Raw genomic sequence first — 25,046 nt, 5'->3', positions numbered from 1 at the left:
AGGATGAATCTTGAATAAATAAAATGAAATTTTTTTTATTTTTACTTAAAAACAAGTGACTTATTGTGAAACATAAAACACATGTTAAAAGCTTATTTTCTAAAGTTTTCTAAAGTTTAGTTATACTTTAGAAAAGGCCTATTTGTCTAAGAAATCCAAACATTTGATGCTTTTGAAAAAATTGCCCAGTTTTTTCAATTTTGATAAATTTAACCAAAATTGAAAAAATTTCGACAAATTTAGCCCAAACCCAATGTTGGTCAAAATTAAATGATATGTCATCTGATATATTTCTTGCTTGATATAATCCTTAATCATCGCTTTTTTATACTTTTGAGTTTCAAGTTTGAAGAAATTTATTTGTGTGTAAAGATGTAATTGAAGTCATGTATTGTTGATAAATGAAGAGGAGGTAATTTGTTAAAGAGGTAAAAGTTAGGTTTTGAAAGTAACAAATCGAGAAAGTGAAGGGAAAAATCGAATTAGAGTTATTTGAGATTTAATTTCATGCCTTGGTGTATCAATACAGTAAAGTAATTTAGATTAGAATAAACCATCTTAGTTAGTGTTAGATGATGTGTCAATGAGGTGTAAAGTGGAACCTACATATTTAAAACTATGTCTATCCCACATAAGTGATTTGCCAAAACGTTTTCAGTTCTGACTAAATTTGTAAATATTAAAATTATTGGTTAATTCTATCAAAAACGGTAAATATTTGAATTTTTTAGAAACTTTTAGAAAACATGAAAAACTATTTTTTATTTTTATTTTAAAAATATAACACAAATAAACATAAAACCTTATTTTTCTGTTTTAACCTAAAAAAAATTTAAACAGAAACTGGCATAGTTTTATAAAAGTAAACACAGTGGCTGTTATCATCAAACACTCGAGGCATTCTACTTGAGATTCGTTTGCTACAGGGACCAAAATGTTTATTATTTCAATAAGGCAAAATGTATAGATTAGTGTCTTAACTTTTTGCTGGAGCATAATTAAACTCTTAAATTTTACAATAATTCAATTACACTCTTAAAACTTAAAAAACAGAGCAATTACATCATTGAAATAAATTCTATCTATTTCACTATGTAATGTAAGGAGACCCAAGTAATTTTAGACGTCACGCTTTAACTATTTCCAACTGTATTTTGCATGTAGAAAAGTAAATGCGTATAATATTAATACTATTATCATTAGTTAAAAAAGAAATTGGTTCTAAGGATATAATTATTCTATTTTTCAAATTTTAGAGGTGCAATTGAACTACTTTAAATTAGAATTGTAACTGAGCTGCTTTAATATTTAAGAATTTAGTTACACTTTGGCTAAAAATTTAGAAACTTATTTGCACCTTCGCCTTTCACAAGTGGAGGAAAAAAGCTTATACATATCAGAATCTCTTGAAAGTTTTTCTACAAATTTTCAGGAATTTAAATAGATACGCAAAAATTTTATGTTGGATTCGAGCCATTGCTTGCTCTGAAAATTGATTCCTGCTACATTTCTTTCCTGAGGGCAAAATAATATATAATACTTTCCATTATGATAATGGCTTGTAATTGTAGAGCAACTAGCAACTATCAATATAAGAAAACATGAAACTCAACACCAGATTCTCTCTTCCTTTCAACCTAAAGGAGGAAATGGAAAAAGGGACTGAATCCATGTTCAGATACTATATTACTTGGAAAGAATACCACTATATTTTTCCTTGAATTCAATTATCAGATGTATTAAATGTAAGCTGAATACATTTAAATAGCATTCTCATTCTCACTATGAAGATAAAGGAGCATTTCTCTCACATTCTTTTTCTTTTTTTGACTTTTCTTTTTACTGTGGCCTCACATCATGATCTGTGCTCTAATCCTATATAAGAGATAGTAAAAATTGAAATTTGCAAAAAGGGGTAAAAGAAAGAAAAAAAAAAAAAAAACTCAGCTGTTCTAAGATAAAGAATACAAGTAACACTATCAATAGCACACTGGTAGACTGAACAAGGCAGGCAATATATCATGAGCCAGGTATCCAGTTACCAAATGTTGCTAATCTTTATCTAAGCCACTAGAAGGGAAACCCAGATGACTCATGTATCTGTGTGAAGGAAAGCTTGTAGTACCAACAAGGGAGGAACCAAAGGAGCACGAAACGGATCTTAATTGTGTAAACTAATTTCTTCGAAATGGATTTTTATTTGTGATTCTGACAACTGACTTATCCATGGTCCAATAAGTCCTGCCAAAAGAATTCCTTCCAAGAAAAATTCCTGAAATTAAGTTGTGGGGAAAAACCTTCAACATTTAGCAGACAAAAATTGGAAAAGCATGAAGCATGAATGTTTTTGTAACATCACCTTTCTAATGTAAGAAAATCGACTAAACTCTCTAGGTGGGAAGTAGGGGCTGTCTCTCGTCATGCCCTACACGATGACTTGTCTGGAAAAGAAATAAAAAAAAAGAACTGCTAGTCAGATTCTAGTAGAATGCTAAGAACTAAGTCCCGGAAAGGGAATTGAAGATTGACATCACCTCTTCATTTGCTCCAGCTGCCATATTTATGAATGAATCTTTTGACCTGAATACAAATCAATACATTAAGTAATTGCAATGAAGATGACAGTTGAAAACATCCATCATTCTTTGCACAAACACAGCATTCAGTACATTTGGCAATTAAAGTGATAGATTAAGCTCCTTTGAGGCATATTCAAGTTAGGAGAGCAACTGATAACTCAGAGTTTTCCTAGGACCTCAGGAGGAACACAATTAAACCGAAAGCACCAAAAACAAAGGAGCAGGAGTGCTTGCAATTGCTAATAGTATTGCTGCTTATAAGATTAACAGCAGAAGGAAAGAGGGGGCAAACCTGTGGTCATCCTGAACATCCATCAGTTCCACCGTCCCATTCTGCTGTTCATCTTTGGCTTTTGAAAGGGAAGAAAAGAACTGAAAGAGAAATGAAGACAAGAAGAATGAAGATCATAATTTTTTTCCTCAAAACGTTGATGATTCATAAACTTCTATAGCTGTCTTCCAAAGTCACCTGGTGCATCGAGATGAATACAATGGAAATTCCCAACAAAAAATTCATAGTCAAAGTATGACCAAACAGTGCTGCAGATGCAATGCCTGTGAAGATTGTGGCGACTGTTGAGGAGTACTTCTTCAAGATTGTATCTGAAAACACCAATCCATGCAATTGTGGATTCAGAAAATTACTGTGCCTAGTTCATAAAAGCATAAATATACAGGACCGAAATTTCTATTTATGATTTTAGTAAATTCTACATCAAATGTATCACATGTGAAGGGCATCAAGGACAAAAACACAGAAGTGGACCTGCGTATTTGAAGAAAAAAGAGGACAATATTCCTTGGGCAGCATTGTTGCATATTAGAAGCATAGTAGCTTTTGAATGACCTTGCAGGATATCAAAGCTACTGGGACCTGCAGCATTAGTTACATGGATGTCAACACAACTTATAAGTTTGATCTAACAATCCCACAAAACAAAAGGCAAGAAAATTATATCAAGGTTGCACTTAAATGTCATGAAATTTTCAATACCAAAATTATTTTCCATTGATGATGAAACAACTTAATCAGTGGGACTTCTGAAACAAATAGCAGTAATATTACTAATTGTTTCAGTTAGAATGGAAATGTAGGAGAAACTATAGTGATATGGTATAATCATAAATGCATGGAAACATGCACTCAAAAGACATGATATGCAATACATTAAATGCAAAATGAGGCATAAATGTTTTCAGTTTTGTATACTAAAAACTCCCATTGCTTTAGGATGTTCTTCTGAATTATCTAAATCAGAACACGAAACAGGAACTAATTAAAATAATGTCTTTAAAGATATGGCGTTACAGAACCAACAAGCCAACATGTCTTTTCTTGGCTAAGCCATCAAACATCCACAAAAGAATAGCCCCTTAACAAGAGATGGAATAATGACACTGTTAATGTACATCTAGGTTCATTCTATTGAGTTGTTGGCCTACTGTTACTGCATAATTAGAAATGGTAGTAATGTAGATTTGCTCATGGTATTTTGTAAAGCTAGATGAACAATATGTATCATACAGGAGCCATTTCTTAAGAATGATAGTTTAAAACTGGGAAGAAACTTAGAGTCATACACAACCCCATAATTGGAAAGGAAACAATAAATTAGTAAAACTTCCATATTTCCTACCAACAAAAAGCAAAAAGCAAGATAAATAAAGCAAAGAACATCCAACACTTCCACACAACCATTTCTTTTGGTACATGCAAAAGTATTTACTTTGAAATATGGTTCTCTCAGCTGAAGTTTACAAAAAACTCAAGCACCTTCTGCAATCCCTATTGACCATAGATATGATGCAAACTCTAATGGAAGTGGAAAAATTTATGCATTCATCCAACTTATAAAAATCAAGTCTACAGCAGGTAGAAATAAAGTTCTCTGCAGCATGGTCATGTTTAAGTATTTTTTTGTTTCAAAATTCAAAATAGTGTGCCCTTTCCAATAGTCACAAGCAAATGGGTCAAGTAGAAAGCTGAATCCAAATACGCACAAACTCCATGAAAAGCAGCCAAAACGGTGGAAGTATATTAAAACAAGATTGAAGCACAATATAGTTTGTCCTAAAAAATAATGCAGATTAATGCCCATACCTTTGACAATTACAGTTGCCAATATTCCTAGGAAATTGAAGATAGCACCATACCCGTACAGGAATAAGTTCTGAAAGAAGAATATAATCAGAGTTAGGCTCTTACCGAAATCAATTATCAGCAGTTAAATTAAATGCTTCAGGTTCAACATAAGCCTAACTGTGCTTTCTTAACTAGATTTCTCCTGGTTTCTGGACTCCAATACAAAGAAGTGGGCTTAAAATTTTCAAGCCAAGCCCCCAGTAGGCAAGGCAATTCCTCATTAGTGTACGTATACTTACCGAGGTATTCTTCAAGATTAAAGGTACAAACCATTAAGCATTTTGACATTAAAATATATGTAATCGCAGCAAAGAATTTGATGATAACTAACATGATAAATGAAAAGACACTGACACATGTCAGATAAAGCTAAATATTTTCCTTGTTTTAACATAAACTCATTCCTGACGTATCACCTGAAGATATATGCTCGTCTCATATTGGCTCTTCAGCGCATACTCATTGTAGACCGAAGCCAAAGACGGAACAGTTACCTGTAATTTCACAAGTAAGAAAGAAAGTTTTTTAGTAGGAGAAAATATTATGTGAACAAAACCATTTTGAATCCAACCTGCTTGTATAGACAGCTCTTGAGGGTGCTAAAAATGCAGGTGAATTAATATCATAAACAACGAATACGTAGATCACTTACAAAGACCAATGTATACACGTATGCAATCGTTGCAAGAGGAATGCCCGTAGCAGTAGCACCTTCAGGCAAAGAACGCAGCTGATTTACACTAATCCCAATGAGCAGTAAAGCTAGAGCTTCCCACTGTTACGAAAGAGTAAATGAGTTGTGTCTTAATGACTTTGCAAAACAATAAAATGGAATAAAATATTAGATACTCAAAAGAGTACCTATAAGCAAGAATTCATGACTTAACATCAACCTATTAATTTCCATCCTGGTGATTAAAATTTCAGTTGGAATGGAACTAACCTGAAGTATAGAAAACCGGCGCCTCATTATTATCTTCAGCAAAACAGCAATCACCAAAACCTGTAAGAAATTTATTAGCCTATAGAACACAATGGAAAAAGAAATTCTCCCATTTGGGCAGACATTTTCATGTGAGGCTAAGAAATGGTTAGACTAAGGAAAGCCACTTGGATAGTCTTCAAAATAGCCTTATAGTCTCTAGCATATCTGCACACATGTGATGTAGTACCCATTTTCTTCCACAAATCCAGCCAACCACATTGAACAGTTGATTAACAGAGATTGACATGCAACAAACAAGTATGCCAAAAAGTTTGTAAGGCAAATTTCACCATCAATGTATTTTCCATTAACATTACCATTTTAGGCACAATTATCCACATCTAAAGTTCCTATTCATATTGACACACAGAAGAAAGTCCTATTCACAAACTAACTATGCCGAACCTTAGAAATTTAGTCTATTTATTTATTTATGTAATCAAGTTCTAAAATATCATTAACTTTTGGAATTCAAGTAAAATAACAGATATATGTCCCTTAGCAAAATAATCATATCAAGCTGCATATTACCATGAAAACTGCTACATTTTTCTCATAAAATGGTAATATGCTAATACTGTATAAGAAATCAACAATGAGCTTCTAAAATGAAGCCAAACAGTAAACAGAAAATGAAATAAAACGAGAAGTCCACCAGAGATCAAAGAATTAGTGCTTATGTGGTAAGAAAATATCTAGACACAAGTTACCTACTACATCAAGTAATATCACCAAGTTACTGATAATTAAAATCAAGAATAGCAAATTACCTTCAGATTGCTTAGCATTTTCACTGTTGCAGGATTGAAATACAGCTGCAAAATAGATAAATATAGTAAAGATAATCCACTATAAACAGGCAATTAACCCTCAATCCTTGTAACCATCAACTATATAGTATGAACAATGACTGATTGTAAGAAAGCTCATTGTAAGTAACCAGAAACTGCTGAAAGAAAAATGCTACCAAGCTAAGTGGTGTTTGGATGCTGAAAAAGTTGGTTCACTTGGACTGAACCAATCTTGAAGTATAAGATGGAATTCAGCATAAATGTACCAAACTAAAGAAAAATATTAAATGATAGTTTTTCTACTCAACAATGCCTGGTTTCAGCAGTTTCCAAAAAAATATTAGAAAGAAAAAAAAAACATTTAAAAGGGAAATGAAATATTTAGGAGCCAGATGCTAGCCAGGAAAGATGCAGTACCATACTGGTACTTGACATGCCAATATAAAAGCACTGAAATGTCAACAACATAATTATTCAGAGAAGTTTAGCTTGTTCAAATGAAAACATTGGATAGAGCCAATAGTTGATGAGAAATGGTTAGCTTTTGTCATAGGAATTCCAATAGAATAGGTTCTTTAATCAGATCACTAAACTTTTCAATGTAGCTAGCAACACCCTTATCCTTTTAGGCAGTAAGGGGGAGAGCACCAAAAGGAGAAATCAAATAGATTAAAGATACAGTCTTGGTTACACAGATAGAAAAAGTAAGCAGCTAAAAAGTTTCACCAACTGTCAAAAAGTTCACTTTCTTAAACCAGTTTTCGCTCATGGCCTTCTAAACTCAACCTAGCACAGTTCTCCCCATGTTTTTTCGCCACTTGGAGCAGAACGGATGTCTAACCCATAGACCAATCTTTATAGTATACTGTACATGTAGATGTGTCGTAGTGATTGCCTATGCAAGCATTGATATGCATTGATGCTCATCTAGTGGTAAAGTGAAATCTATAATGTTGGACATAGATAAAAAAATAAAAGATATTCTATAAGGATCATACCTGCATGGTGAACTTTAGGTAGTTATTGATAGCATAAAGAAAAGCTGGAACAGCGAGAAGAACATTGTTACGGGCTGCCTGCAAAAAGAATCAAAAATCATGCTAGGATAATGACCTAGTGAGATCAATCATTTTATTTAGTCACTATACTAGACGGGCAGAAAGGAAGGCAAAATTATCATGCATCTCAAGCGCCTGGCTGTTAGTTCACCAATCTTAAGTTTAATATCTCATGGTTTGGTTTTTGGCAGTCAAATGTCATGCTGTCAGCTAAATAGCAACATACTAACGCTAGCAACAATTTAGCATGAGAAGGAAGTGGGGGAGAAGAAAATTACACAATCTCTTATCCGGAAGCAACCAAGACTATATGCATGGAGTCTAGGAGAGTTTTTGAGTATAAATCCTCTATTATGAGTCCAAAACACCTTTTTTAAATTGACTTTCTTAAATAGGATACTCTTCCAATATAAATGCAGATTTTGCAATGATAATTTTAACATCAGTCAACCCAAAATGAGAGGAAAAGGCATTTAATTTTCCAAACGGACTGTAACTTCATCCCACTGTTAACAATGAATTCCAGAAGATAAGGCAAATGGTTAACATTTAAGAAAGCTGATGCAATTTTGCTTATAAAAATTCAGAATCTGCATTTACCACAGCAACATATACATCCTGCTAATTCAAGATGCTACTCAATATTTGCAGGCAGTAAACAGTACCTGTACAAATGTAGAAATGGAGAGAAGAGGCTTCTCTCCAACTTTCTGGCTTCTTGCCTGCATAATAAATTAAAGAAAGAAAGATCATTTGAGTAATTTCACTATTCCAACCTCCATGTATGCTGGGTAATCTCATTTTAACATGGTTATTGCTATAGGCTAAGCAATGACCTGACAATCGATGCATCACATGGTTGAATAATGAAGCAAAATATAAAATGAATCATATCAGTGGAAAAATAATTAAATGTACCTGGAGTAAAAGCATAACAATTGCAAATAAAACCTTTGCAGCCTCTGTCAAGAAGTTGACACTAACTGGGCTAAAATTGAATTTTCCATCCACCTTGGACATATAAACCAAAATAGGCTGGCAGAAAATGTAAAATGAACTGGTGAGGTGAGCAACACTACGAATAAAGAAGAGAACTAACAGCTAAAGCAATCATCTCATTTCCTAGAGCACTCTAAATAAAACTAGGATGATATCTCAACACCAAGAAAACATTAGGACATAACAATATGTACAGGACAGGATTGGGGAAGTTTAACAATTAAATCAATGGAATGAGTTTATCAATCAGCAATCAAAATATAAGTTGGCTATGCATCAAGGATAGCAATAACTAGGCTAAAACTTAAACAGTCTGATAACAGCCAATCTTTCACTTAATCAACATGTATAGGACAAGAATGAACTATTACTTCACTGTAAGGCTAGTGTTTCCTCATACTTGAAGTTGTGAAAAACAAATAACTCTCAAGTAATACTAACTCCATCATCCAAATCAAACATCTAAAATTAGATGAATCATCAGAGGATAAAATTCTTAACATATGTGTCCATATAGAAAGTATTAAGAATGAAGACAAAATGAGTCAGTTACCTGTAAACCAACTAGGATGCAATCACCAACAACCAGAAATACATTAAGGGCACGGAGCTTCGACGAGACTCTACTCTTATGTCGATCATAAGCTCTCGAAACTGTTTTTGCACTTGGCGAAACCAATTTTGAGTGGCAAACACTGCATTCTATCATCCCGTTTTTCATTCTCCACTCTCACACTCGCTCTTCAGAAACCTGAAAATCTACCAACCAATGAAACCGACGCCCATTTCCAACTCAAAATCAGCTACAAACTTTTTTTAATAAAAAAAAAAACTGTAATTAAACACAATATTACGATAATAAACGATACTCTTCAGATTAATAACAATAAGAAAACAAGCGTGCTCTTTTTCAGTTGAATCATCTCTGATTCATTTATAATAAAAGAAGATGCGAAACATAATAACTCACAAAAATCTAAATCAGAAAACACCAGTTCACGGATCTAAATACTAAAATATTAAATAGTATAAAAAGATCAGATCTTGCAACTATATTAAAGAAAAAATTCAAGTTGTAATTATTACCTAAATCAAAGAACTCGCTATTAATTGAGCATTTTCCAAAAACTACCTTCGCCGCCGGTGAAAATATTCCGACCAGATCCGAATCTCCCGCCACCAGAATTGAACTTTCTCTCTCTCTAACTCACACAATTTCGTCCTGAGAGAGTCCAATTCTACAAAGAATTTGAATTCCTTTAGATAGTTTATAAGAAAATTAAAATTAAAAAAAAAAAAAAAGAGATGCGAAGAATATGCAGGGAGGGAGGGAGGGAGAGAGAGAGAGAGAGAGACTAGTCTTTTAAATGAAAAAAAAAGAAACAAAAAAAAAAATTGTATATAAATGGAAATGGAAATTCACTTTGCTTTGAATTCAATTTACTAAGACGGCCTGGAGGGAGAGAGAGCTTTTTATGTATGCCATTTTATTTATTTTCATTTTATTACTTTGGTTTCTAGTTAACGGAAAACGACCCTTTTTTTTGGTTGAAGGTGACGGTCCAATAGCCTGTCAGATTTGCATATGGAGTTGTGGAGTCAAAGCTAATGTGAATACTTGCTGTAGCTTTTGGCCAATCAGATTTCACCGTCTGATTTGGTGATGTGGGTGGGTGCGGGTGATGGGGACGATTGTCATGTCTTCCTCTCTATATACAAGTTTTCTTTTTCTCCTCAATTCACAAAAAAAAAAAACGTTTCTTATAAAAGAAAAGAAAAGAAAAAACAACTAAAAAATAAAAGAGGTTTCTTTTGGTCGGATGTTTCTTTCAGTTGAAATTGTTGTTGTTGTACGAAAGAGAAGGGTATGAAATTGTTGAGTTTGTTTCTTAATTAACACCTTTTTATTTTACTCCATTAAACAATTTTTTTAAATTCGATTTAAATTTCGACATTCACTTTTAAAATAATTTTATTATATATTATTTGTTTCGCACTTTAATATTATAATTTCTTACATATATCATTTAATAAAGGAGATAAAAATATTTTACCAAATTAGAAAGATGTACTTAATATTAAGTGGCCTGGTTGGTAAGTAAATATGCTTTTACAAAACCAAATGTAAATTAAATACCATGTATGAAAACTGAAATTGGATTTACATACTGCATTTGGCAAAAAACATATACATTTAGCATGAAAATAATGTTCTTGACTTCCCATTTTTGGCACACAACAGCAACTGAGGTGCAATGCATGTGAATTGAGGGTGCAATTCTGCTAATATTTTCTGAATGATATCTAATATAATTAATGAGTTCCCAATGGAACTCTGATTAAGGATAATCCTTTTAGAAAATCTTATTGGGTTTTCTGTTTTTGCTTTTCATTATATAACTTGCCATATTTTGTCAAAGACTAACCATTGGCTTTTGAAAAAGAATTCTTTTGTAACCTTTTTTGCTTGTTTTTCCTTAAAAAAACTTACCATATGATGCAGAGCCTAATCTCAAAAGTTTTCAGTTTCTTTTCAAAAAAAAAAAAAAGAAGAAAAAGAAATTCAGTTTCTAACTTTGGAGAATTTTACTGATTAGCCCATAGAGATTTTTAAGTATAATTTAGTCAATCAAAAATAATTATCTAGCTCTGACGCTATATATATTATTATCTTCTGACATTCGGAATGCAATTAAATATTGAAATATTAATTCCAAAATTATATTATTATTATTATTAATTTTTGTTAGCTCAATATATAAATATAAAATCCATCACAGTTTAATTTTTAAATATGTTGCAAGTTTTAATGTGTATATAATTATTAGATGCATAGACTCCTAGGATTTGTAACACTTTAAGCACAAGAGTCTTATAAGCAACTCATTGTAATACCATGTTTATTTATTTATGGGTTTAATGTTGTACAAAAGTTTTGATTCTAAAAGATTTTCTAGGCTTAGAAAAGGAAAAGATTGACCAGTTATGACCAGGGTGATGAACCAACCGAAGATAGTGAACCTAAATTGATATTTAAGTATGGAAGAGTTTCTAAAACTTAAATATGAACCTAACTGTTAGGTAAATAAATTATAAGCCGTAAACATAAAAGAAAAAATAATAAAATTATTCATATTTTTTAATTTTTTATCAAAAATACGGTGTAAAGTTTTTCTTTTTATTTTATTATGTGAAAATATCAAAAATATATAGTTTTTTAATTTTTTTCAAAAATACAGTATTGATTTTCTTTTATTTTTCTTTAGTTAGTTTTAAAAAAAATAAGAAAAACTAAAAATCAACGACACCGTATTTTTTGAAAAAAAATTACACTGTGAAAATGATATTTTTTATTGATTTTAAGAAGAAATTATTTTAGGAATGAACAAATAATTTAATCTCAGTTTAAGAAAAAAAAAAAAAGAGAAAAGACAAGTAAAAACGAACTTTTAAAAAATAGCTCGAAATTTTGGTTTTCTTCTTTAATCAGTTGTTGATAGTTATGAATTGATATATTATCAACTCATCCATCCTCTTGAGTTATAAAAAAAAAAATTATAATTTAACATCCGATTAGGTATTTTATAACCATAATAAATTGTTAAGATATATACCTTTTTTTTTAATTTTAGTTAAATTTAAGAAATAATTTCTTAAATAAAATCTTAATGTATTTATGAATTCTACGATACATTGTTAGATGATACATTCCTTATAAAATTATAATATAGTGATAGTTCATGTTAAATACATGTAAAATTATATAAAATAATAATAAATATATAAATATATATCTAAAAAATATAAAAAAAATAAAGCACGTAGTACTTATTTAATACAAAAAATATTTTAATCCCTCAAATAAAAAGGCGTTAAACTGCAGAGCAATTTTTAAATTTTTATCCAAAAATATTAAATAATCTCTAATATAATTTATCATATTTTCATTTGTGAGGTTAAATGGTGCATGAAATTTTTTAAAAAAAGTATTTAAGTTAATTAAACCATTTCTTTCACATGTTTAGTTAGTGGATATGAAAGTATATATAAGAATAAGTTGGTGGATTATCATTCAAAGAATTTAACTAGTGTAGTGGAGAAACATGGAAATCCAATTTGTACTTTGTATTATAGATTATATATTTGCATGAATTCTATATTGGCTAAATTAGGTTTAATTAGAATATTATGCTCTTATGGGACTTTAATTATTAAGCCTAATTGCCCTTGAGGTGTCTATTATATGTTAAACTAGAGAGAGCGTGTATAACTTCATGAAATATTTAATCTTTACACCATTTATAGACAAAGCAAATTGTAGAAGTGAAATGCAATATTATTTATTTACTAATTATTGTAATTATATTAGATAGCTTAAATAATGAATAATTAATGTAATATATAATATAAATACTAGATATAATATTTAATTAAAAACTTTTCTACAAATAATATAGACATTAATTTTTTATATATATATAAACCTGCAATGATACATTGTAGTAGAAAAGGCAATTCATTTGGGCTCTAGGAAATCTGGATGTGCTATAAACCAAAAAAGGAAAACAAGGGCAGTAAATAAATAAATATTATTTTATAATCTTATATTAAAAACTTTTGTCAAAATTTCTGTTAGGAAATCGTTAATTAGACGGAAGTTCAACAATTAAAAACAATGGAATCAGTTTATCAATCAGCAACCAAAACATAAATTGGTTATGAATCAAGGATAGCAATAACTAGGCTGAAATTTACACTGTCTGACAACAGCCACTTAATCAACATGTACTGGACAAGTCAGGCTGTTAAGAATCCAAATAGTAAAAGAAGGACAAAAATCAAATATCAGTAATAGAGAAACAGAGATGCAATTATTTAGTTAGAATCTGAGGAGGCAACCGAAAAACATGTGAATATAGAGAGACAGAGACTTTGAGTTGAAAACATCCACTGGACACAAAGTCATCACCGGGAAGCCAATCTAAGACAGTATTAATGAGCATATGACTTTTGCTATAATAAATCATTAAACAAATTATCAAAACTAATAGACCTTATCAGACATCAACTAAACAAAACTGAACTACAAAATCAAGCAGAAACTACATGATTGAATCTAGTAAAGTTAGGCCACACAATTAAACAATACTAAGTTATATGATTGACAGAATATGCACATTTTATATTATAGTTTTGAACCTCTGCACAAATTAGCTTCATAATACCCAAATCCTAACAGTTACTTGTAACAAATCCCAAAATTGTTTTAAGAGAAATAATCATATTCTCAGCAAAGGCATCAAAGAAACATCAGCAGTCCTAGAAATGCATGCCATTCTGCCCTGTTTGAGAAGCAAAATCAGAATCGGCTCGTTGAGATGATGTTTGGATGTCAGCAGAAGCAACATTTCCTTGATTAAACCTTTCAACATTCCCAAATAACTCATCATTAGAAACTGAAGAAACCATGGAACCATAGCAGATCATTGACAACTCGCTATATGTGCTATCATTCTCAAACTCATAACCAGCATTAGCAATTGAACCATACTCTGGCAAGTCACGACCACCCACAAATCCATTATCCTGTTCAGCAACAACAATGCAAGCCTTGTTGGAATCAGATTCTTGCCCAGCGACTAGAACTGTGCTCCGATCACTAGTCTTCAAACGTTTCTCAAAAGGAACAATCTCAGAGTTAGGACATTGTTCATCCGCCTCAGCATTCTTCCCATTAGATGAAACCCTCTCCAAAACAAGCACACTGTTAACAGAATCAGAAACATGATTATTCCTAAGGCGGCAAAGCACCCAGTTGGTGCTGACATTATCAAGACTAAACTCATGCAGAGTCCAACGACAATGGTGAGCAGAATTCTGATTTCTATAATTAAACCTTTTCTTAGTTGCTTGTATCATCAACTGTTTAGCACTTCCAACATCAAGTAAAACGTTCACAGGCTCTCTTTTATTCTCACCATGCCAAGTACCCTTTCCTACTCGACGCGAAATTCTAGAGCTTTTAGGTTTTTTCTTTAATTCAGTGAAGAAATAAAGATCGCCATTAGTAAACAACTGATTTTGGGAAAATTGATCCCATAACTCCCATGGTTCTTTATCGCCGTACAAGTCGCAAACAGGGACAATCATATTCTCGACGTCAGATAGGTTAAGATTTTTGGTTTTCTTGAATAGATACATGGCGACTAACTCTTCATCGGTTGGGCTAAATCTACACCCAGTTGGAAGTGTAGCAAGAAATTGATCCATTATTATGAACAAATCAGTCAATGGATATTCTTGAATTTGGATTAAAGAAGGGAGACAATGAGTTTAGGGTTTATTTGGATTTCTTGGGACGAAAGAATGAAACAAAAACAGAGACAAGAAGGAGTGTTACCGTTAAACTGAAGAGTTGAGTAAGGAGCCATTTTATAGGCAATTATGTAAGCAGTTTGAGACTATTAAAAAGGTTTCCTTTAGACAATTTTAGGATTTTAGTAATTATATATTAAATTAAATAATTGATTATTTTTGCATAATTCAATTTGGACAAGGAAAGAACAAATCCGATCAAAATAGGGATAAAGTAACAAAAATTATTTAGTTATTACTAATTTGATACTAAATTAATTTAGTTATATATAATTCAATAGAAATAAGGAAATAATGAATATGTTTAGGATAAAAAAAATAATAAATATTAAAATATTTAGTTATTTAAATGTATTTAAATTTTTAAAAAAAGTATATTTAATTAAAATAAAATTCTAAAAAACAATTACAATAAATAAATAACTTGTAGCTTCCATATTTTCTCTCTTTTAGAGTGGATTAGTAATTCGACGCTTTAGTTCACTTATCTATCTCTCCCAATTGAAAAAGATATTTACTATGTTATATTGCTGAAGGTAAGGCTTGAGAATAAAAAAAGCTTTTTCTAACTTTTTTTTCTTTATTTTATTTTATTACTTTTTTTATTTTTATATGAAATATTTTATTTAATTTAATATATTAACTTAAAATTTAAAATAAAATTAAAAATATCTTATTCGACAAAAAATTCATTTATATACAATAATCATATAGTAGCGGATATAGTTTAATGGTAAAAATATAATTTGTTCCATTAATTTTATTAATTTTATAATAGTCTAACAAAAATAAAGAATAAAAGTTAAGGAGACAGAGTCCATATAAAGGTGCAAGAAATGAGCTAAAGAAAACACAATTAGTGATGGTCATAATGATTATTTTTGTTTTAGGATGACAAAAATTATTTTAAAAATTTGTTTAAATTATGAATAGGACATGTTAAATATTTACTTAAAATTATTTTCAATAAATTCTAGTTCTAAATCAGTCTATTTCACTCACCATAAATTCTATATATTAGAAATTTAGCCATTTATTTTAATTATTTTATAAGGGACTGGTTAATTACAGACTTAGTTTGAAAATAAAAATTTAAATAATATATATTTACATATATACCAAAATATAAGATTTTTTTGAGGAAAAAAAGGTGAGTAGATTTTCTTGGACATCCTATGAATAAAACATCATATTTACTATCACTGGTATGTTTTAATTTTATTTATTTCAACTTTTACATAACAAACTTGATGCTTTCAACTTTTTTCTCCGAAAGAAGAGGAAAACAAATGGCTGAAAATTCAATGCTTTATTATTATTATTATTATTATTATTATCTTTCTGTGTTGAGGAACAAGACCAAAGCACAACCAGCAAGGACCAACAGTCCAGGACCTCCAGAAAGAACCAACAGCCAAAGACTGTTGGTCATGGCCTCAGACTGGATCATCACAGGTAACCAGATCATCACAGGCATCAAAACAGGGAAAAGGAGAAATCTTTCTTCCCTAAGAAAGAAATGTCACTTACACCCTTCCCGAGCTAGAAAGGAACATTAGAATAGGATCATAGATAGCAAAAGAACCGTTGCAAGTATACATGTATATAACAGATCACACATGCTCAATAATTTCAGAATTCATATCAATAAATCATCATAGATTAATATTCAACTGTATTTCCACATGGTATCAGAGCATGAGTGATCCTGTCATCACCTACCCATACAATCTCAAATCCAACCGATCAAATTTCTTATCATGTCTCAAAACGATCTTGCCAAAGTCACCAACATCACACTAACAGGCAATCAAAATTACTTTCAATGGTCGAGAGCAGTATACATCGGCCTCAGTGGTAGAAAAAAAATTAGGGTTTATTACAGGGACCCGAAAAAAGCCACAACCAATCGATCCCAATCAACCCACAAAAGAGGAGATTGAGGCAATCGAAGATTGGCAAACGACTGACCATATGGTCATGTCGCTTCTGACCAATACGATTGAGCTTCAGATTGCCAGGCTATGCATGCTGCTAGCATCATCACAGGCCATATGGGAAAAGTTAAAAAAATTATATGGTCAGGAACAAAATTATGCGCACATATTCAATCTGAAATAGGAATTATCGCAAGTAAAACAGGGGATTCGGTCCTGCGCACATTATGCAACTGAGATTCTGACTCGGTGGGAGGAGCTACAAAGCTACCTCCCACCCACTACAGACCCCGAAGAAATAAGACAGAGAGCGGAGCAGGACCTTGTGTTTACTTACCTCAGCGGGCTCGATTCGAGCTCCGAAGCAGTTCAGTCGCAAGTGCTATTGTCCAGCAAGCTCCCTAGTCTCGATGCAGTCATCGCCCTTGTTCAACAAGAGGAGACCAGGCGAGCCACTATGGGAACAATAACGAGCCAAGGCAACACAGAAAACAGGGCCTTCACTTCTCACTCACGAGAGCCGAGAGATGTGACCATTGCAAAAAGCAAGGTCACACCTCCGAGCGCTGCTGGCATCTTCATCCGCATCTTTGTCCGACGTCTAGCCGAGGAGAATGAGGGAGAGAAAGGAGAGACAGACGAGAGGAAAAGTTCTTTGGCGGCGTGGGTATGCTGAACGCGTCTAACCCTAAGGGTTATAATGCGTTCATCGGGTCGGATGTCGAAAACAGGTAGTTTAATTCCACCCGACTCGACTCCGCGATCTACATTGGCATCGAACTGTTGGGCCAACCCAATTGCCCTGCTTGGGCCACTCCATCCGGCCTAGCCTGCATACCAAAGAACTCCCCGGGCCAATTCCGACTCTAGGCCCAACCGGCTAGCCCAACCAACTTCTGGCCCAATAGAGAATCACAAAGTTTCTCAAACTTTGTCTCAACTCCAGTCTATTTTACAGCTTCAACAGTCCTGTGGGACAGGTTTAGTATCCCAAAATTATAAAAAATATTCTAAATGGATTATTGACTCCGGTGCAACCGATCACATGACTTGGGACTCAACAAAATTACACAATTTTGTTCCTACCGACTCTCAACATGTGATCGTTACAAATGGAGGCCGAGCTGAAATCTCTGGTTTTGGATCCTCAAAATTGTTACATAACACTAATTCAATTTATGACATTCTTTTATTACCTAATTTTACATCTAATTTATTATCTGTTGGTAAAATAACTCATTCTTTAAATTATAATATAATTTTTTCACCATCTTCTGTAATATTTCAAGATCGCACCACCCGGAAGACGATTGGTGAGGGATACCTTGAAAATGGATTATATTACCTTATTGACCCTATCAATCAATGTCTTCTCTCCAAATCTCTCGACCACAGCATATTACTTCATAGGCGGTTTGGGCATCCGGCTGATAAAATTTTAAATCAATTATTTTGTCTAAAAATAAATTTTGGTTGTTGTGACACTTGCAAATTTTCAAAGCATACTAGATTGCCCTTTCCTGTATCCTCCACCACTTCGACCAAAATGTTTGACTTAATTCACTCTGAGGTTTGGGGACTTGCCCCCTGTATCTCCTACAATCATTTTCGTTATTTTGTCACATTTATTGATGATTTCTCTCGCCTTACGTAGGTTTATTTGCTAAAAGGAAAAAAATGAAGTTTTCAAAATTTCTACAACTTCATTCAAAACCAATATAATACCAACATTAAGATCTTCAGATCTGATAACGGTACCGAATATATCAATAAATAATTTTCTGATTTTTCTCCACTACAGGCATCTTGCACCAAACTACCTGCATTTACACTCCTGAGCAAAATGGAGTCTGTGAAAGGAAAAATCGTCATCTTCTTGAAGTCACTAGATCCTTACTTTTTCAAAATAACGTTCCTACAATTTTTTAGTCTGATGCTCTCCAAACTGCTGCCTACCTCATTAACTGCCTCCCTAGTCCAAAACTCAACAATCTTATTCCTCTTGAAATTCTAAAGGGTAGAAAAATTGAACTAGGGCACATTAGAGTTTTTGGGTGCACCGCCTTTGTTCATGTTAAACGTTCTCATAAACTGGAACCTAGTTCTGTCAAAACAGTATTCTTAGGATATTCTTCAACAAAAAAAGGGATATAAGTGCTATGACCCGTGCATCCACAAGACCTATATCTCTAGGGATGTGTCCTTTGATGAATGTACACCTTATTTTACTAACCCTCACCCCTCTCATGGGTCCTCCTTGTTATTTTCAGATAATTCTTTGTCTTTTGACAGCTCAGCCCTTCCACCTCCACCATGTGAGGAGACAGCTTCCGCAGTAAATCCCGAGGCCAACCTTTCAGGGGAAGTCAGTACCATTCCCGAGGACACTTTTTCAGGGGGAGATAGATCACTAGTTGAAGAAGTCGCCCCACGCAGATTATCCAGACTCTCCAGACCACCAGTCAGACTTAGGGATTATGTGTCCCACAAGGTGATGTATCCTATTCAAAGCTTCACTAGCTACCATAACATATCCAACTCATATAGGAACTACCTAGATAAATTCATCTCCCATACTGAGTCATCTTCCTTCTACGAGGCTAACACCGATCCTAAATGGTGTCAGGCCATGAAGGAGGAGCTTCGGGCCTTGAAAAAAATGACACCTGGACATTAGTTCCTCTACCACAAGATAAAATACCTGTTGGGTGCAAATGGGTATATAAAATTAAATATAAACATGATGGAACAATTGAGCGATATAAGGCTAGATTTGTAGCAAAGGGGTTTACTCAAACATATAGGGTAGACTATCAGGAAATCTTTGCGCCTGTAGCAAAAATGAGCACCGTTCGCATTTTATTGTATGTTGCTACTAACTCAGGATGGAGCCTATATCAAATGGACGTAAAAAATGCTTTCCTCCAAGAGACTCTCGAAGAAGAGGTATATATGACTCCACCCCCAGGTTATGAGGCCACCACCAACCAATCCATGGTATGTAAACTAAAAAAGGCCATCTATGGATTGAAACAATCTCCAAGAGCATGGTATGCCAAGCTAAGTCTTTTCCTTTTAAAACTCAATTTCATTAAAAGTGCATTCGATTCTTCTATGTTTGTTAAACATACTCATTTTTGCACCATCATTATTCTCATTTATGTTGACGATATTATCATAACAAGCACCAATAATGAAGAAATTGAGGAAGTAAAACAAAAATTAAAAGAGGAATTTGACATCAAAGATCTCGGACAACTGTCCTACTTTCTTGGAATAGAAATAGCCAAATCCTATAAAGGTCTATTTCTGTCCCAAAGAAAGTACGTCCTTGATCTATTAAAAGAAACAAGGAAACTAGGAGTAAAACCTGTAGATTCACCAATGGAGACTAAAGTTAAACTTAACCTTGAAGACGGTAATCCCTTAGACAATATGGGGCACTATCAACGACTAGTAGGGAAACTAATCTATCTCATGGTAACCAGACCTGACATCACCTACGCTGTAGGTGTGGTAAGTCAGTTCATGCATGCACCTCACACTAGTCATTTAGATGCCATCAATAGGATCCTTAGGTATCTTAAGGGGACTCCTGGTCAAGGGATTTAGATGAAAAATAACAGTTCAAATGATATTATTGGCTTTTCTGATGCAGATTGGGCCGGAAGCTGTGACAGAAAATCAACCTCTGGCTTCTGTACATTTGTGGGTGGCAATCTAGTAACTTGGAAAAGCAAGAAACAAACTGTAACTGCCAGATCCAATGCAGAGGTAGAATACAGAGCAATGGCATCAACAGCCAGCGAATTAATATGGATCAAGCAAGTTCTTACAGATATAGGGATTAAGATCAAAGAACCAATAAAAATGTATTGTGATAATCAAGCAGCAAGACATATTGCCTCAAACCCCGTTTTTCACGAGCGCACTAAACACATCGAAGTAGATTGTCACTTTATAAGGGAAAAAGTTCAACCTGGAGAAATTGAAACTATATTCATCAGGAGCAATGAACAATTGGCAGATATCTTTACTAAGGCTCTAGACAAATCTCATCATCATAGGCTTCTCACCAAGATGGGTTCCACTAATTTATTTGAACCCACCTTAAGGGGGAGTGTTGAGGAACAAGACCAAAGCACAACCAGCAAGGACCAACAGTCTAGGACCTCCAGGAAGAACCAACAGATAAAGACTGTTGGTCATGGCCTCAGACTGGATCATCACAGGCAACCAAATCATCACAGCCATCAAAACAGGGAAAAGGAGCAACCTTTCTTCCCTAAGGAAGAAATGTCACTTCCACCCTTCCAATGCTAGAAAGGAACGTTAAAATATGATCATAGATAGCAAAAAAACCATTGCAAGTATACATGTATATAACAGATCACACATGCTCAATAATCTCAGAATTCATATCAATAAATCATCATAGATTAATATTCAACTGTATTTCCACATTCTGTCAATCGTATTTGTGCTACCCAATTGTCTAGCTTTGCTAACGCCTTCGCATTAAATATTCTAATATATGTCGCACAACATAATAAGATCCAAAAGAAACTACATATTAGCAAATTAGTTATCCACTCAGTCAAAGTATCAAAACTGTGAATTTTTATATAGATACTAAAACACCTTTTTTTTTTTTTTTCTTCTTCGTCTTTGATAAAACCCAGAAAAATTTGAATCTTTACAATTAAAATTCTAAAACAAGACCCTGAATCCTATAGACCCCTTTCCATTCCCTACTCCAGTTGTTAACTTAAACGTTCCATGTGCAAGCTTTCAACCTCTATCATTTGCCTATGCTATTGGGCAAATGCAACCTTTTATATATATATATATATATATTTTATGATTTAACATTGGTCCTTAGTCAAATAACAGTAGCAGTCTCATTTGTGTTAGCATCATTGAATAAGAACAGAAACTCTTTAGTCTCTGCATTTCACCGGGCTCTAAGATTTTCCAACATGATGGAGAATAAAAATGTTGATCTAAGTTGGAGAGAGATCAAATTGAAGTATCTGTGAACCCAACTCATCAATCAAATATAAGATGCACCCATTTTATTTACTTTCTTCTTTCTCCCTCCACTGATATTAAGATTAATATCAGAAGTATTATGATGATAAGATTGTTTCATTCAAATAATGCACCAACATCCCATAATAAACAAATGTATTTGTTTAGTTGAACTGGAATTTTAAATGCCTCTGGACACAAAGCCATCAATGGGAAACCAATTTCAATATTAATGAGCATATGACTTAGCTATCATAAACCATTACCCAAATCATCAAAACTAACAAAGCTTATCAGACATCAATTAACTGAAAAAAATTTAAGCATACATGGGCATTACCAAAATCAAGCAGATACTAAATAATTGAATCTAGTAAAGTTAGGCCCATAAACAAAAAATACCAACTTATATAAATGACCAAATATGCACATTTTATCCTGTAGTTTGAACCTGTGCACAAAGTATATACCTACACAATACCCAAGTTCTAACATTTACTTGTAACAGATCCCAAATTTTTTTTAAAGAATTTATCATATACTCGGCAAAGGCAGCAAAGAATCACAGCAGTCCAAGAAATCCATGCCATTCTGCCCCGTTGAGAAGCAAAATGAGAATCAGCCGGTTGAGATGATGTCTGGATGTCAGCAGAACCATCATCTCCTTGATTAAAGCTTTCAACATCATCATTAGAAACTGCAGGAACCATGGAACCGTAGCAGATCATTGACAACTCACTGTATGTGCTATCATTCTCAAAATCATAATCAGCATTGGCAATTGAACCATACTTTGGCAAATCATGGCCACCCACAAACCCATTATCCTGTTCAGCAACAACAATGCATGCCTTACTGGAATCGAACTCTGTCCGTGCAATTAGATCTGTACTCTTATCACTAGTCCTCAAACGTTTCTCAGAAGGAACAATCTCAGTGTTAGGACATTGATCATCCGCCTCAGCATTCTTCCTCTTAGATGAAACCCTCTCCAAAACAAGCACACTGTTATCAGAATCAGAAACATGATTATTCCTAAGACGGCAAAGCACCCAGTTGGTGCTGACATTATCAAGACTAAACTCATGCAGAATCCAACGACAATGGTGAGCAGAATTCTGATTTCTATAACTAAACCTTTTTTTAGTTGCTTGTATCATCAACTGTTTAGCATTTCCAACATCAACTAAAACGTTCACAGGCTCTCCTTTATTCTCACCATGCCAAGTACCCTTTCCTACTCGACGCAAAATTCTAGAGCTTTTAGGTTTTTTCTTTAATTCAGTGAAGAAAAAAAGATCACCATTAATAAACAATTGATTTTGGGCAAATTGATCCCATAATTCCCATGGTTCTTTATCACCGTACAAGTCGCAAACAGGGACAACCATATTCTCGACGTCAGATAGGTTAAGATTGTTGGTTTTCTTGAATAGATAAATGGCGACTAACTCTTCATCAGTTGGTTTAAATCTACACCCAGATGGAAGTGTAGCAAGAAATTGCTCCATTATTATGAAGAAATCAGTGAATGGGTATTCTTGAATATGGATTAAAGAAGCGAGAAAGTGAGTTTAGGGTTTATTTTGGCTCTAGAAGGAAAAAGGGGCGGGAATGTTATGTTAAACTGAAGAGTCGAGTAATTGGAGTGTCTCTTATTTTTTGGTAAATGGTAATTGGAGTGTCTTTAGTGAATGCAAGCAGCAGGCAGCCTTTTTATAGGCCATAAATTATATGTTTAAATCAGGTTATTATAAATATTTAGTAATTAATTTTTAAATTAAAATAATTAATTAGTTCTTACATAATTCAATTTGGACAAGGAAAGAAAGAAGGATTTCGATTAGAATAAGCAAAGAGTAAAAGGAAATAGTTAGTTATCACTAATTGGATATTAAATTAATCTGGTTATATATAATCCAATAGAAAGAAGGGAATAATGAATTTGATTAAAATACATAATTCAGTAAAAATTAAAATAGTTAGTTATTTAAATTTTACCAAAAATAAATTTAAATAAAATAAAATTCGAATAAATAATTACAATAAAGAAATAACGGCTAACTTCTATGTATTCTTTGTTTCACAATAGTTAAAAATAAATAGAAGGCTTCCCACACAATTGATTTTTTTTTTTAATAAAAGAGGTAATTACTATTTTTTATTTGGCTTTTCCTATATTGTACTAATTGTTTTTTAATATCTAAAGATTATAATTTTATACCTTTTTACTTTTCAATTTTATACTAAAAAATTTATATATCTAAAATTAAAATAATTAAAAAAAATAATTAAAAAAATTTGATTTAATTATTAAATTTATTGTTAAATATTAGACTCATCTAGAATTATTTTCTTTTGTCAAATTGTAATAAAATTTGATATTTAGCAAAACATAGTATTTTTTTTGTCAATGCACCAAACAAAGAGACTATGTTACTATGGGAAAACAAACAAAACTTATAAATTATAAAAGAGTGACAAGATGAACTCTTAGCACTAATGAAAATAACAAAACAAAATCTGTGCAAGCTATCTAAAAACAATTAAACAAATTTTAAAATTGCTTTTAACAGCTAAAAAAGATGTTCCTAATTTTATCTATAGACTACCATAATATTTTCTCATTATACATTTTGCACTAGAGAAGGCTCGCAAAGAGTTAGACTGTGAATAAATATATATTTCAACTTATATAACATTTCAATTTTCAATTTTTAAATTAGTTTATTTCATTCACCATAAAGTTTATATTTACAATTTAATCATCTATTTTAATTATTTTATAAAAACGACTGGTTAAAATATATTTTACAGGTTGAAAATAAAATTTTAAAAATATATATTATATTATTAATATTTTAAAATACATATTAAAATTTTAAGTAGATTTTGTTATACCTTTTCTCTTTCAATTATTTCTGCTTTAAGGACTGTTTGAGTTCCATTCTTAGATTTACTCTGTTTTCCAGTGATATTATGAAAATATTTAGTTTAGAGGTTTGATGTAACTAATAATTGTTTCTTACTAACAACAATACTAAAGCGTCTGGTGAAAACTTAAAAAATCAACTTATAGTTGATTTAGAGTATGTTTGGTTTACAGATTTGATACAGCTGATAGTTGTTTCTCATTAAACAACTATAT

General features: G+C 32.5%; 3 protein-coding genes across 8 annotated transcripts; all 3 read right to left on the bottom strand.

Annotated features, from left to right (window-relative positions):
- Window positions 1–1,686: 1,686 nt before the first annotated feature.
- On the bottom strand, window positions 1,687–10,092 carry LOC8264308 (CMP-sialic acid transporter 2). Of its 6 annotated transcripts, none has more exons than XM_025159210.2 (17): window positions 9,979–10,092; window positions 9,688–9,793; window positions 9,109–9,314; window positions 8,475–8,591; window positions 8,222–8,278; window positions 7,497–7,574; window positions 6,478–6,522; window positions 5,666–5,725; window positions 5,375–5,497; window positions 5,139–5,216; window positions 4,681–4,750; window positions 3,346–3,453; window positions 3,049–3,182; window positions 2,872–2,951; window positions 2,535–2,580; window positions 2,360–2,441; window positions 1,687–2,272 (listed from the first exon to the last, which is right to left on the bottom strand). In XM_025159210.2, exons 3-16 carry the CDS (start codon window positions 9,274–9,276, stop codon window positions 2,391–2,393), a joined length of 1,215 nt encoding a protein of 404 aa, XP_025014978.1. In that variant the 5' UTR covers window positions 9,277–9,314; window positions 9,688–9,793; window positions 9,979–10,092; the 3' UTR covers window positions 1,687–2,272; window positions 2,360–2,390. The 6 variants fall into 6 exon arrangements, with proteins under 6 accessions (XP_025014978.1, XP_048234196.1, XP_048234194.1 ...); XM_048378239.1 differs by having other exon boundaries at window positions 9,109–9,306; XM_048378237.1 differs by having other exon boundaries at window positions 9,642–9,793; window positions 9,979–10,091.
- Window positions 10,093–13,874: 3,782 nt separating this feature from the next.
- LOC8264307 (NAC domain-containing protein 102) lies at window positions 13,875–14,825 on the bottom strand. The gene has a single exon (XM_002529722.2). The coding sequence runs from the start codon at window positions 14,823–14,825 to the stop codon at window positions 13,875–13,877; it is 951 nt and encodes a 316-aa protein (XP_002529768.2).
- Window positions 14,826–22,189: 7,364 nt separating this feature from the next.
- On the bottom strand, window positions 22,190–23,520 carry LOC8264306 (protein ATAF2). Its single transcript, XM_015725720.2, has one exon. The coding sequence runs from the start codon at window positions 23,407–23,409 to the stop codon at window positions 22,387–22,389; it is 1,023 nt and encodes a 340-aa protein (XP_015581206.2). The 5' UTR covers window positions 23,410–23,520; the 3' UTR covers window positions 22,190–22,386.
- Window positions 23,521–25,046: the final 1,526 nt, after the last annotated feature.

This window comes from Ricinus communis, chromosome 8 (genome assembly GCF_019578655.1).
Source record: "Ricinus communis isolate WT05 ecotype wild-type chromosome 8, ASM1957865v1, whole genome shotgun sequence".
Taxonomy (NCBI): domain Eukaryota; kingdom Viridiplantae; phylum Streptophyta; class Magnoliopsida; order Malpighiales; family Euphorbiaceae; genus Ricinus; species Ricinus communis.
The sequence above is the reverse complement of the archived record's forward strand: the minus strand, read 5'-3'. Positions and strand labels throughout refer to the sequence as shown.